Here is a 15,905-nt window from a genome sequence, read left to right as displayed (position 1 = left end):
GTTCTATACTCGGCACTAAATGGGCTCAATCATTAAAAGCTTAGCTTTAAATGATAAATATACATTCTAGCAATACATATACAAAAGAAAATATGTATGTTTACATGCTAGTTTGTTTGTTATCACCTTTCAGACGGGTGTACCCCCCCCTTGCGAAAATTTTTGACAGTTATGAAATTTGCCAGACGTCCATTTTTCCTAAAAATAATTACCAATTTTGGGAAAATTAGAACTGAACATACAAAATAGAGTATAAATATTTATTTAAGCCATATCTCATCAATAATTTTGCGCAAATTTTTGTAAGTAAGTGCGCTTTATGGACCAGATGTAGCAAAATAGAATACAAAAAATGCAATGCTAGTATCGCGTTTGGTAATTTTTTTACTATTTTATTGACTCAAACTAAAATTCATGGTGTTTATTCTATAGCTTGACATCTTAGAAAAAAGATTTGGTAAAATAAATTATATGTTGACGGATTACTTTTCACGCTATAAACTCTAAACCAAGTAGAGCCTGACGAAAAAATCCGTAAAAATCACATTTTGCTACAGTTTTCTGCCTAGATCTGTCAACAATATTAGATATCATTTAAACATTAATTAATTGACGATTGATTAAATTCAAAATAGCTTCTGTCTCTAAATTTAAACCGGTTTTAGTAAAAGAAAAAAAAAATTCGCGGGGGGGGGGGGGGGGGGGGGGGGGGGATGGGGGTCAAAACAAAGAAGATATAAGCATACCTGAGATCCTGGTTAATCAGAAACTTCGTTTTTCATTTTACTTTAACAGAATCGAGTTTCTCAACATTAATCATTTCTATCTCTCATAGAATACATATATTACCGTTCTAATTGCTTAATTATTATTGCCATTGTTTACAACAGCAAAATCAATACCGGGTATCAAAAACGCTTTGTAAAAGTCGAACCAATATTGTAAAATCCGTATTATGACGTAGTGCGATACTCGGACTACTTTAAAAATAAAATTGATATCATTATTGCTTAATAAGAAAACAAAAAGCCTCTATACGATAGCTCCATGCAATATATTGTAAATATGGCACAACAAATTCAATGAGACAAAAATACTGTTACTAAGAAATGCCCAAAATAAAATAATTGTTCATTCATGGCAATAATGTTCCCAACTTGATACAGTGTTTCTCTGTGTACTTTACTTGAGTCGTGGTCAACACACAGGGAATGTTAAAAAGAGTATGTAAAGTGACTCCATGGAATTAGACTAGCCCTTGCAGAGATCCTTCTAGAAGTTTAAGGTAACATGGATGAACATGTGTTCCATCAAACTCTGTAATAAGATCAAAACCAAGACAAACTTTTACATAAGTTACAATCTATCTATTCTTTCTATATATAAAACAGCATGTAAAATGTATTACAGCAAAGATCAAATGGATTTCATAAAAGGCAAAAATTATTTTGGAAGAGAAAAGGGGATTTGTTATTTTCATAAAGAAACTTTATACTAAAATCTCACCAAACTGCTTTTTTAATTTGAGTTCTCCACTCTCTTTTGTTAACAAGTTGTCTACAAAGTTCAGCCATTTCAGGCTATCCTGCGACATTAGCCTGTCCTTCAGCCTCTGATTAAACTGCATCACCAATGACCTATAAAACACATTCCGTTAGTTAATTATCAACTTTCTTTAAATCATGAGAGAGAGAGAGAGAGAGAGAGACTTGGTATATTCTAAGTAGATATTTTAGTCTTGCAAATAAATATTTTTCTACTACAGGTTATTTAATTTTGTTTGTCTATAAATACCCCCTCAATTTGTGAACGAAATACATGTATACAATCGTAAACAAAAGTTACCACAAACGTACTACAATACATCGTTGCTAGCGAAAAAGAGCAAACAATTACCCTTGGTTAAAGATAAATGCAATAAATTAGCCAATAGGCATGTTCTGTCCCTAGGCACACTCACCTAGTTAGGTCAAGCACAGGTAGCACAGGATGTACATAGATGTCCCAGTGGTGGAGATTCTGAAGTCTGGTCAGCAAGGTAACATAGATGTCAATCACTCGGTCGATTCCTTCCTCCAAACTCTGAAATTAACAATGCCAATTGAAAATCACATGAGAGAGAGAGAGAGAGAGAGAGAGAGAGAGAGAGAGAGAGAGAGAGAGAGAGAATATTTCTTTATTCCTACACTTTTTTTTTCATATGCTTTTGCTTCACTCACGATAATTAAATATTCTATCTTTGGTATTAAATTAGAAGAATGAAAGACTTCATAACAAAAATACTTGCATCATATTTAGCTTTTTCTACACACAATAGAAGAGCTTCTCTGCAGTCAATCTCTCCAAAACAGAAGATGGTCATAGCACCATCTGGGATCTTCGTAATGGCAGAATTAAAGTTGTACTTGGGGTAAAACGTGCTCTCCTCTCTCAGGTGCCAAATTTTTGTTCCAGTGGATAGGATGGGATGTACAATCCTGTCTTCTCCCTATCAGTTTTAATGATTTTTTTTTCATATTAAAAATCCATAGAGAAATGAAGACTTACAACATGGGATTTAACAGGTGCCACAAGGTTTAGATCATTACTGGACACCCACACCCGCTAGTAAGTGCATACAAGATTGACTGTGGGTTTCCAACTGTAAACTGAATCTCAACTGAAAAATTCCTATGTCTACCTTGATTTGGATGGCCTGCCATGCAGGAGGAACACAGTGGCTGTCACCGACAAAGTACACATTCTGCTGGGAGGGAACCACATGGTTTACCTCCGGAGTTATTCCCTGTAACTGAGATTTATTTTGCACACCATTTAAAAATTTGAATACATATATATATATATATATATATATATATATATATATATATATATATATATATATATATATATATATATATATTGACAACTTTACAACTCTGTAGCATCTATAGACAAAATAACAAAGTCTTGTTGATTACCTGGCTTATACAAGAAAAGTAAGCAGCTTCGTTTCTGATGTTTGTCTTGTGGAGCTCATGGCCCTTTGTTAATGGATCTGAAATTTACATGGATATGGGATTTAGTGAAAATTTCATTGTTAGCAAATTATTTTACTCTCTCTCTCTCTCTCTCTCTCTCTCTCTCTCTCTCTCTCTGTAAATGTTTGCAGGAATACATTAGCAGAGAGTAATTTTATTTTTACTTCCATGCAGTTTTGTAGTAAAAAGCTGAATTCCTCTCCAAAATTAAAACTGATATCATATACATATGTATGTATGATTTTGTATCGTAATTATTGATAAACAAACTAAAAGTATGTAAGTTCAATAATAAACTGTAAATGATTAAAGATATACATGTACCAATAATATTTGTGATCGGTCTTATAAAAGCCACAGCTCCCTTGACAAACAGTATCTTGACTAGAGTAAACAGGATGGCAAGAAGGTAGTTAGTGTCCTCTAAATAGGGCCCTGATGAGGTTTCCATGGAAACAGAAGAACAGGGTATATTCCCATCTGGAACTAAATCAGATAAATAATCTGATAAATAATATGACAGATATAAGGGGACCAAATCAGATTTAGACAACTCTTGGCATCAAGAATATTAACCTTTCAAATGGAAAATTTATTGTAAGACGCAGTTCATTTACTTACCATTAAGGTACACATCACCATTAAAATGATTTAGAATTGGCAAGAGACTGCCAATCTTAAAACTGCCAATTTCTTTATCTGGCCACTGCTTTATATAGGCCATTATTTCTTGGACAGCTTCTGTATGTTTCTCTACAAGCTGGAAATATAAACAATTGTTCAATAGTATTGAACACAACGTCAATCTACGGTAATAAACGTTTGATCTTAATGTGCTTAAGATCAATTTTTTTGATTTACTTGCTTCAATGGAGTCTCTCATAGAGTCCAAGCTATAAGTACTGGTAATCACACATTATGTAATGATCATAATTACAATTGTGAGCAAAAATTGCTAAATTATAGTCTATGGTATGATTCTTTCTATTACGTAAATTGATAAATTTCTGTTACATTTCCAAAAGGCCTATAAATTTTCTTACTAACTTTAGAAGACTGAACAATCTCACCTCTAGGGTGTGGACATATGTTAACAATGTGTGAGGATTTTCTGGCTGCAGCATACATGCATGCTTCAACAATGCCTCAGCTTGTTCAATGGCTGTGGCAAAGAAAAAACAATCCAGATAAGATATTGCCGAGTTCATAAAATTTTAAGATTGTAAATTTCAATGGTAAAATTGAACCCAGAATTCTTACCTCCTGCATCTCTGAGACTGGTTGCCATAAACACCACGGCAGGGACGTCCCTCCAAGCTGGACCAGACATGCTTCAAATCACAGATTTCATGTAATTAAAGGTGTTGTTATCAACAAAATGTGCAACACAGAGAAAATAAAAAATATACATACATATGGGCTAATTTCAAAATCTGTAAAGATTTTGCATGGTCCAATATGACCTTGACCTTTGACCTACACACCTCATTTAAGGTCACTGCATACCCTTTAACCATAGACACTCTGTGAAGGAAGTATGAACCAGATTGGAACAAGGGGGGAGAAGATATGCCCCAGACAAGGATTTTATATATAATTCTGCTATGACCTTAACCTTATACCTAGAAACATGGTTCAAGGTCACTGCATACCCTTTAGCCAAAGGCACTCTGTGAGTGAGTTATGAGCCAGATTGGGCCAAAAGTGAGATGATATGATCCGGTGAAGCGATCTCAGATGGACAGACGAACGGACGGTTTGACTGATCATTATAGGGCGCCCGCAGAGCTAAGCCCTAATAAATTGAGTATATGTATTAACAATTACATCGAAGGCAGTAGAGTTACAATTCTATTTACCTCTCCAACACCTGCATTCCATGTTCTTGTTGGCATAAATATGCAAATTTCTCCTTTACATGATTATCATCTGCAATAAAAAGTTTGCATTAGAATTTGTTTAAAATTTTTGCAAACAAATGAAAACAACAAGCATCGGAGAAACCTATTAAATAGAAATGTGTGAATGTATATTTACTTAGTTTATTGACTAACACAGTCAGTAGGATCGTCATTGCTTCATCCTTCTGTTTTGGACCAAGACGGTAAATCAAGGGAGCATACTCTGTCAAAGCATCAAGGTGCTCTTGGTTTTCCCTCAGTACCCCCTAAAACATCAATACACTATGATGTACAGTGTATCATAAATAGATGTATAACTCTACAAATTAGACTCTGTCTATGGTAACATTAATTTAATGAGGCTTAGGTTACTATTTTGATATTCTTATCAGCTAGGGTTTAAATATAAAATGTAGATTATACATTGTTAACATCATTAACATATTTTCTGTTTTAGTTTTTATGTCTCAAGTATTGCTAAATGTAAATATGAGGTTAATCAAGCCGTATCTGAAACAATTTTGACCATGACATTGAAATGAATTATCCAGTAACCAGGCCATACTGTTCACATCCTGTATAATGCAAAAAATTCTCTATTCAGATCTTCCTTACCAAATATCTTTTTTGAAAATGAACAAACATTTGTGTACACAATCTAACCTCAATTTATGGACATTTACTGAAGTTTATCTTGAGCATCTATGGCATAAATAGTCAGCAGTAAAATGTGATCATCCTTTATTTTTATCCTTATAATCTAAGCTATTTTTATCCATTCAAGTAACTTTTGTCAAATTGTATTCATATAATCTAAGATCAATGATGATTCATAATTTGTATTCATCAAATTTTACTGAAAATCTTGTTATAACAATTAGTTATTTTCATGCTTTGTTTTTAGTTGTTACCTGTAACACAACTAGAGCCATGTCTGTTTGTTTCTTCCCAATGTATGCCTTTGCCAACCATACCTAAAATCAAAAACAGCAGATTGAAAAAGTTCATACCAGTATTTGTATATGTGAGAGAGAGAGAGAGAGAGAGAGAGAGAGAGAGAGAGAGAGAGAGAGAGAGAGAGAGACAGGCAGGCAGACAGACAGACAGAGAGAAAGAGAGAGAGGCAGACAGACAGAGAGAAAGAGAGAGAGGCAGACAGACAGACAGATAGACAGACAAAGATTTTTACTTTATGTAAATTTGATTCATTTCATTGATATTTTTAACCAAGGTCAAAAGGATCATCAATGTTTTTACTGTATTTAGATTTAATTCATCTGGTAATAAAGAGAATTACTGCAATTAATAATTTTTCCACTCCTCTATTTACCTGCACATCCTGTTTGTGGGCTGCTGATGTACCCCCTCTGGTCCGCAGTTCTTTACAGTACCCTATCAGGGTATCAATGGCTTTGTCATACTCTCCCATCTTCACATAGCATTGTCCAAGTCTGTCATTAAAATGCAGTTCAAATTCTTAATCAAACACATACATCAAAAGATTTTTGTTTATCATTGCATTTTTAAAATCAAAATTGCAATGTAATTTAGCTAAAGATCTTAAAAAAAAAATGTTTTACCTGAAAGCAAGATCATTTGTACTTTGAGCTTGCTGCAAGTATGGCAATGCATCAGATGATCTACCAGCATTCATGTAACAGTCAGCTGAAAATCAACAGAAACCAAAACCTTTAACCATATACAGTCAAACTTTGTTATCTCGAACTAGATGGGACTGTTTAAAAACTTCAGACATTGAGAATAAAATACTTAAAAAATAAGTGGTTGGGACTTACAAATCACTTCAACAAATCCATTGTTTTCGAGATATCAGTGTTCGAGATATCAAAGTTCAACTGTATATACCTTAGTATACTCTACATACTGAATGGTTTCATCATAGGTAAATTTGAAATAAAATATAAGTTCCTCTTAATATCATTGAAATATTGACCATCTCAGAGGGCCCTGCATTTAGAAAAGGTAAAACTTGAAATGCACTGAGCTTTGACCTAAAACCTTTGATATAAAAACTTAATTTTATGGTCACTGCACATGTTCTTCCTAGAGTATACATGTACTCATTTCCTTCTCCACAGACACTTTTTGGATGACCAAGGAGAAACTGAAAAATTATGCTTTGGACAAGTATTTACTCAAACATCTGATATGAATCAACCTCTGACCTACAAACTTGGTTCAAGGTAACTGAACACATTTACCCAAGAGTACTCTTTAACAGAATCTGAAGGCAGAGTCATGAGCCAGATTGGGCCAAGGGGAGATAAAAACTGTACTGGACTAGGATTTTACTCTGACAGAGATGTTATTTCAAAATATATTTATAACCTTTGTACCAGAAATTTACCAGGTAGTTCAAGGTAATTGGAATGCAATGATACAGTGGGTATCTGCATTCTGTGGGTTTAGCATCTAAGCAAATTATGGCAAAAGAGATTAAAAAATGCTTACCACAGGGAACAGCTGAGACCTTAATCTTTGACCAAAAAAACATGTTCAAGGTTATTGCACATCCACCCTTTAACTACCTCCCTTTATATGCGAGACATGAACCAGATAAGCCAAGGGCAAAGAAATTTTCTGAACAAGTGCTACTGGACAGATGAACATACAAACTGATTTTTATAGAGTGAGATAGGCTTTGATTACTGTAGATACAAAGAAAGCATTTTATTGTTTAAATGCCTCTTTACAGAGAATTTTCATACTTTGTGGATGTACTTCAGAATCCTTTTTTGCATGAGTACTTAATTCCATGATTCAACTGTTGTTTTTCATCAAAGTGTGAGAACAAAAAACTACAAATGCTAAATTCTTGTTATAGTTACATACCTCCCGAAAATAAAAGAAAGGTTTGAATATTTGTGAGATATGCTTCTTAATTAGGCTATAATTCATGCGTAACATGAAGGTGCTGACATTACAGAAAAAAACATAACCCCCAGGTTATGTTAATTTTTTCTACAATGATTGCTCTGAATAAACAGGGTATGTAGATTTCATTCCTGTCAGTTTTTGTCACTGTAGGTTTTGACCAATTGATAAATGGGGCGTGTAGATTTCAGTCTGGCTGTTTCTATAGAGCTAAGACTTTTAAAACTAAAAGTTTCCGTAAGAAATAGAGGGAATCATACTCGGAAGATGTAAATATAAAACATTGAATGAATGAACAGATCTTGTAATAAAAATTTGAATGTCTTACCAATGCCAATGAGAGCTGTTTGATTTGTGGGCTCTTTTTTTAGAATGTCTTTAAACAGAACTATTGCATGTTGACGCTGTTGCTTAGTGGACAAGGCTGTAGCTAATTCCAGAAATTCTTGAATTGAGTAAGGTGGAGTCTTTTTCTTTGAAGAATGGTTCTTCTCCAATGAATCGTCTTGATTTTCTGATTTTACCAAATCTGATGTATCAAGTTCTTTTGCTGAATGATTTCCTGTTATTTGTGCATTGTTATCTAAAAAAATTTGTAACCATTGATCAATATTCAATGCTTTAAGTTGTATCTAGTTTATATCTAAAAACAATGTTATTCAAAGAAACTTTTACAATACATGTCATGGTGTAGAATGTAGCTTGAAATCTCATTTAAGCAAGCTTGCATTTACCAGTTGATATGGATTTCCATTTGACGTATATGTCATCCATATTCTTTATTGCTTGAAGAACATTGCCAGATAGATTCAAAGACTTTCTCCTACAATAAAAACAAAAAACCATATAGTTACATACTATAAATGGATCCATGGGTTTTAACCTTTGGATTTATGGTCGATACATGTACATTTTATTACCAATACATGTACATTTTATTACCAATACATGTACATTTTATTATTGATACATACCCTTTCCATAGTTCAATGGTTGATTTATCTATTTTACATGCCTCTGTAGGATACCTCTTCTCAAAGTTACTCATGAAAATCTGTTCAAATGTAAAAAAAGAATAGCTATAATTTTTTTTATTGCTTTAGGTCATGAATAAAGAGATTAACACATACAGTAAAAGTATTGGTATTCATAAATCATAATATGCTAGTTACCAATTGAATTTCTAAGTAATGTGTTTTCTTTGTGCTAATTACTGAAAATGAATCAATTACATTTGTACACTGTTTATATTTCAAGGTTAAATTTGCCTTCAGCTTCATACTTTGAACAAGTTCAAATCGATATACCCGTATATGAAGAATTGTTCATCAAACTGCTTTTGTCCATGTTTAATGCCATTTTATCATCTTAATTACCGGTAATACTGATAAAGTGGTATTCAATATGACACAAACATTCTTTGTCATTTAATTAATCTTTTAGATCTCTTTGCATTTACCAGTACCTCTGTGGCCAAAACAATCTATACAAAAACTGCAAGGGTGATATACAGATCCCACTTTTATGCTATTGATGAATTTATCACCCGTTCTCAATATTAAGGCACAATAGCTTCTTTCATTTTTAGAAAAAATCACTGAAAGATTATACATTTATTATAAGATTTATTTAAAACAAAGTATTTGAAGATGTTGTGCCATGTTTTCTTTTTATCAAATATTGATATTTGAATTCTCGGGAATAAATTGAAAAGAGTGTATTTTTTTCAAAATACCGTAGAGGAAATGTACGTTACTACTACTGTAATCATCAAAAGAATTCTACAGGTAAGACAATAATATAATTCAGGTACAATTTAAGACTTTTGTTGTGTTAACAAAGCATACATCCAACTAAATCAACAAATAATTCTTTGCAAACATGAAAACTACCATCTAGTTTTTTTATTTATAAAACAATGTGTATTTTATGATCTAAGTTAACAAAAAAAATGTTTAAAAGGCTTCTTATTTTTCTTATCACCATTTTGTTTGGTGATGAAGTTTGAATTATTTTGTTTTGAATGGATATTGCAACTAAATATGTACATGTATCATTTAAATTTTTTTGCCAGTTATATGCGTTTCATATGTTTAGGGACAATTTCAATATGTTATATAATTGTAACGTACATTTCACAATCTATCGTAGTTGGAATAAATCAAGAAATTTCAGCTTTTTCATGTCCATGTTTTCTAATTTGCAATGTTTTGAAGTATCACAACTGCTTTGCAAGTCATAGCTGACATTTAATATAATTAATTCGAACGGATTGCATGTGGTAACGCACATTTCAAAATAGTAGTTATGAATAAAAAAATATCAATAAATCAACAATTAGATTTGAAATTTGTTTGGTGTTTAATAGGAATAATAAGAAACAAGTTTAACTCATAAACTCAAGCCAGTGTCACGTCACAATTTTTAAATTTAACTCAGAAAGACACCAAACTTCTCTTTGTCTTGCTGTTGCAATTCAAACATTCTCCCGCTTCTCCCTATTGGCATAGGTTCAGCAACAACGAACAAGACATCCTTGGAGGGGATCCAAAGAATGTCTTTCTTCTTTGGCCACTGAAATTTTTCTTTTTTTGTTTCCATAAATGAAATTTCAAATTCATTGTCATCTTCATCGGTGACCTTTCCAATATAGCACTTCTCCAAGTATCTAGCTGCTACATATTTTCCTTTCAGCGCTGTCATATGGTTAGAACTACTTTCATCTACATTCTGAACTGTGCTTTTCTGTAGGATCTCTTTTCTCCATCCCTTACATACATTGCCTCCTAAACAGACATTGCAATAGCAGCTCGTGTCTCTTATAAACAGAGCTGATTTTCCAGCATCAGCAACGGCGTGCAACTTAAATGTACCCTTTACTGGCTTTACTTCTCTTGATTTTAACAATTCTTCCATTCGGTTGCATTCTTCACTTGAAACAAAAAGAAACAGTACGCCTTTCATGTTGGAGGTGCAAGCCCATTTATAGAAATCATTAGCATCCTGAATCACTGTCTTTTGACATCTCACTGCTTCATCTGCCATCCTTTTTGTTGTTCCACCCAGTCCATCACATGGACCTTTCCCATGGCCTACTTCAAAATAGTTCCACCTGGCTCTCATTCCAAACATTTCCATGTGATTGGCTATAGTAAAAAAGATTTGTCGATTCCTGTATTGACTTGTCGGTCAATCTGTCCAATAACGGATAAATTCTATACTTGATATCAAAGTCTTCATTTCTGGAATCAGTTTCTCTAGGATAGCATGCACAGTACTTGAGGAATGAGACATCTCATCAGATACAACAACGAAACTTTTATGCTGCGTATCCCCTTTGTCGTCCTTGAAATATGCTACAGCAGGGTGAAGTGTCACACCAGTTTGATTCCAATAAGCAGATTGTATTTCTTCCACACTTTTGCAGGAATAATTTTCAGCAAAGTCCATCTGCACTAATAAATGATTAGGTGGCAAGTTCTCTTTCAGCTTCTTGATTTCTTCATACTGCTTACGGACTCTTTCAACATGACCCCTGAATTCCTCTGCTTGATTCATAAAGTATTCGATGAATTCCTCTTTCTCTTTTTCACTTTCTATAATACGGGTAACAAATTTTTTCTTCTCTTTTTCAATTATTTGTATTTTCTTCCACTGCGAAAATACAACATGATCGGGCAACTTGTTTTGTAGCATTTCTTCAGCTATTCCTTCCTTTGCAAATGTTTCTGGGTTTGCCGGTACCTCTAGATCTTGTTTCCGTAAAGCTTTAAGCAACAGAGCCATGTTTTGGTGTTTTGTGCACAAACACGTACTTCTACTGATAAAACTAGTTGTAAGGATATGAATTGGGCGCATGCGACAGAATGTGGCTCTTGACAATTTGATTGTGGGGCATTCTGCAATAAATTTCGGGTGCAGGTTTGTCATATAGTCCGTCAGTATTCTTGTCTGCCTTTTGATATTCTCCGACTTTCTTACATCTGCTATCGCGTTCTAAGAAGTCGTGCACCTCTTTTTCATATAGCATTCGTGTTCGCTTCCTTGTGTAAACCTTTTTAGCTTGGAATTTCTTTCCATCAAGGCACGTTAGACTTCTTCGCCCGATACCAGTTACTCCACTTAGCCATTTCTTTGCTCTATATTTTTTTACAAATTTTCCTGACACAATGTTTCCCAATGTCTGAACTTCGCCTCTTCGATTTCCTCTTATTTCCTGATGAGCAGCGCGAACCTCATCGATGACAGCATTTCCAAGTATTAAATGTTTTCTTACTTTATTTGATTGTTATTTTGAGAGTCCTATCTCCTTTATTGGCTGATTGGCTTTACTTCTTGGTGAATTTGGGAGTACTTTCTTTCTTAATCTTTCTAAACTTTTTTGAAGGGTTTTTGTTCTCTTAGTTAGTTTGACATTTTCTACTCTAAGTGAATTCATCTGTCTGTGAGCTTTTGAAAGTGCCCTGCTAACACGGACCCTAGATGCATTTTTTCTTCTATTAAAGTTCATGCATACTTTTAGAATAGTAGAGTTACTTTCATTGCCACTTGTAGAAGCATTTAATATCTCGCTTTCATCTTCATAGTCATGTCCCTGATCTTGTTGTATCTTCTCTTCTTTTTTCTCTTGACGCCACTTGCGCAGTGTTTCTTTGTTCTTTTTGTTTCTTTTTATTCTTTCGGTTCGAGTCAATTCGCTGCTGGGTTTATAATACTGCATTCTCCTTTGTCGTTCTATTATTAAATACGATTCTCCCTCTTTCTGCTTTTTTCGTTCTCTGTAAGCTTTCTGTATTTCGGCTCGACTTTTCGCCATGATCTGTAAACATATTTTAAAATCATTAAACTCTATATAAAAATAACATTGACTTCATATTAGATATTGTTTTTCATTCAATAATGAATTTAATTATTGAATAAACATTTTTTTAAGATGTGCAATTTTAAAACACACAAGATTGTAATCAATGTATATGACTTTCAATATTTGAAATGTACGTTACTATATCGTTTGATTTGATTTGGTTTCATTAAACCAATTTTTATGCAATTCTAATAAATTATTTTTTTAAAATCAGTTAACATATTTATCATAAATAAATATTGGTAAAAAGAATTATTTGTTAAGAAGCCTTAATTCAAAAAATATGACACAATTTAAAAAAATTAATTCAGAAAATAAAGTGCTTGTAATAGTCAATCCAAGTTTACACAGTGAGAGATACATCTTTTTATAGTGTTACACGTTTATGGTTGTTCAATGTTCACAAAATTCAATATTCACATTTGGTTACATTTTTTTTTTAGATTCATTTAAAAAGAATAAAAAATTTCAGCTTGCAATCAAGCAAAATGTAAGTTATCAAATGTAGTGTACATTTCATGTATTAAAGCCAACCCTAATTTACGGAGACATGGTTATACACATATTCATCGGGTAGATTTTTAATTTTGCATCACAAAGAAAATGCTTAACACACTATACTCAATTGCAAGTAAGTAAATTATCGGTAAACAAAATAACGTCAAAATAACATCAAAACGTAAATACAAACCTCGCATATAGATTAAAATGTCCCCTGTCTTGCTGATGAAGCTATGTGTGATCTTCAGTTTTCAAAAATATCCCGCGTGTAAACATTCTAATATGTAAATTCAAAAACGAAACGGTAGTTATCAAGTTTCCGGATTCGTTTATAATGTACATTTCAGTAACGTACATTTCAATTTATGATTTGTTTAACTTTTATAACACATTTTTATTTGGGTTGTAAAACATTTTCCAGGTTTTTATGAAAGCAAAGGGTTGATAATTCAACGGTATTTAAAACAATTCTATTAGTAAAGAGATGACAGAATAATATAGGGTAACGTACATTTCCTTCTTATCTCTACTGCCCAGAATTTTTTTTTCTCGTACGAAGTTTTAAATAATCATTAGGATCAAGTACAGTTTATTTTATAAATTTGATAAAAAGAATATAAACATTGAATATTTACGATTTAGTGCATTGTCATCAATATGAAAAATGATTTATAGGGTCCACAATCAATGCGCAGACTCGTAACGTTAGCAGAAATTAGATTATGCGACATGACATTGCAGGTGAAAAAAATACTTACAACAACAAAGACATTGACAGATTTATATTTGCTTTATATCGTAAAGATCTTGTGTTTTGTTTTATCAGAAAATTTTAATATGGGAATCACATCCAACGTTTTTACAGGTACGATTGCGGCATGAAATATCCCCAAGCGACGGTAACGTACACTTCAAAACGATAGTGTCACTATATACAGGAACTTAAAAATAATCATTGCAATTTTATTTCATTATGAATTATTCTAAAACGGCATCACCCTATTCAGTTTTTACGTGTTAAAATGACACCAGAGACGTTTACTCTAAACATAAATAGCGCGACAATGTTTGAGCCTTTATATTGAGAACGAGTGTATGATAACTGTTGTAAACCAAAATTTATTTGCAGTGATTTATATTGTGTGATATATGAAAGAAAAAACTGATACCCAGCAAATAATTCTTGCAGAAGAGGCAATGTAATTATTAACAGAAATATGTGTATTACAGGACTTGTTTACAGTTCGAAATGGTCTCCATGTATACACAAATGAAAATTTGATTACAGTATTGTACATCAAATTGGGAACATTAGTTGATTAATATTTCAACAGATATCAAAAGCTGTCCTTGCAATCACAGGGAAAAAATACTGCCTCAAAAAATTAAATGAACAACAATTCTATTTTTTTAAATTATAACAGAATTAATTTCATATGAAAATAAACAATATCATTATAATATAATATATAAAGATAATTGAAAATTAAATGAACAACAATTCTAATTTTTAAAAGATTTAATCTTATGTGAAAATAAGCAATATCATTATAATATACAGTCATACAGATAATTGATCAATCAACTCTATTTACAGATTTACCTTTACGATCTTATTCAAGTCTTGGTCATCACTGTCGCCCCATTTTACCACCACGGTAAATGGTGGTTCTTCTGTGTGCACATAGAACTTCATCTTAATTTAGTTCTACATAAAAGACAATAAAATAGTCAGAATTAAAATGGCATAATTTAAGACAATGAAAATAACTGAATCCCTGAAGATTTATTTCAAAACAAATAATGCACAATCACAGAGACAAAAATAACAGAGATTGGCAAGGGATCGAAATCTCGCAAAATCTGGCGGTCCCTATTGTAAATATTCCCAGTTTAAATCAGTATATCTTTCTAATAAACAATTATATCAAAATATAAACAGCTAAACTCTGTTACCAAAACATTCCATATTTTATATTTTCATGAGTTTATGTCTTCTAAGCAATATTAATAAAGGAGTGTAAGGAGGCAGTTGGCTACTCATCCGAGATGCTTTATAGCTGGCCAATTTATTTTCTATATATTTATCTTATTTTTTTGTTTCAAAAACGTCTAAAACCTATGCATATTTTTCATAAAAACGATATACTTTTGGTTTAAGATCATTATCTCAGTTTACTAATATGTAGTACTCAAAGTAAGATTTGTCTCGTAACATTTTTCAACAACAAAACATGCTTATGGTGGAGTTACCAATCACTGTTATTTATGTCTTTAGTATTGAAAGTATTGAGTTATATATTTTAAAAAAAAAAATTGTTAAGTTTTGCTTTTATGTTATTCATTTTCCCTGTATAATTCAATTGCTATCTTTTGGTATGACAGTCTGCAAAACTGAATGAGGAAAGTTTTTATAAATGGACATTAGGCCCTATTACACAGATCTGATAGGCCAACATAGAAGTAAATTTTTTCAGTTATTTTTTTTTTTGTATATAAAAATCAAACTCAAAATCGTACCTGGTCTGTTATACTAATGACTCTTGCAATTTTACGTAATTATGATCAAACAAAATCTACGATCGAATTTCAATAAATATTTACCTGTAAAAGTTTATTCTAGCTTTTCAAAGTTACTTTATCATGTTTATCTGCATGATTTTTTTGTTTACACCGGAAACAGGAAGTTGACAGTTTTCCAGTTGTGCGCAGGTGCGTGAGGTG

The 15,905-nt window shown here is 32.5% G+C and overlaps 2 protein-coding genes across 3 annotated transcripts; both read right to left on the bottom strand.

Annotated features, from left to right (window-relative positions):
• Positions 1–702: 702 nt before the first annotated feature.
• On the bottom strand, positions 703–15,905 carry LOC128192426 (uncharacterized). 2 transcript variants are annotated; one of them, XM_052865075.1, is made up of 20 exons: positions 15,786–15,905; positions 14,785–14,889; positions 8,791–8,870; positions 8,551–8,639; positions 8,145–8,399; positions 6,502–6,586; positions 6,252–6,372; positions 5,833–5,895; positions 5,058–5,187; positions 4,880–4,949; positions 4,281–4,351; positions 4,091–4,182; positions 3,642–3,780; positions 3,345–3,506; positions 2,961–3,037; positions 2,681–2,791; positions 2,288–2,488; positions 1,961–2,082; positions 1,507–1,637; positions 703–1,317 (listed from the first exon to the last, which is right to left on the bottom strand). In XM_052865075.1, exons 2-20 carry the CDS (start codon positions 14,875–14,877, stop codon positions 1,247–1,249), a joined length of 2,163 nt encoding a protein of 720 aa, XP_052721035.1. In that variant the 5' UTR covers positions 14,878–14,889; positions 15,786–15,905; the 3' UTR covers positions 703–1,246. The 2 variants fall into 2 exon arrangements, with proteins under 2 accessions (XP_052721035.1, XP_052721036.1); XM_052865076.1 differs by having other exon boundaries at positions 3,345–3,500.
• LOC128192428 (uncharacterized) lies at positions 8,935–12,755 on the bottom strand. The gene has a single exon (XM_052865080.1). The coding sequence runs from the start codon at positions 11,744–11,746 to the stop codon at positions 11,006–11,008; it is 741 nt and encodes a 246-aa protein (XP_052721040.1). The 5' UTR covers positions 11,747–12,755; the 3' UTR covers positions 8,935–11,005.

The sequence above is a fragment of the Crassostrea angulata genome, chromosome 7 (genome assembly GCF_025612915.1).
Source record: "Crassostrea angulata isolate pt1a10 chromosome 7, ASM2561291v2, whole genome shotgun sequence".
Lineage (NCBI taxonomy): Eukaryota > Metazoa > Mollusca > Bivalvia > Ostreida > Ostreidae > Magallana > Magallana angulata.
This window is presented reverse-complemented; position numbering and strand designations above follow the sequence as displayed.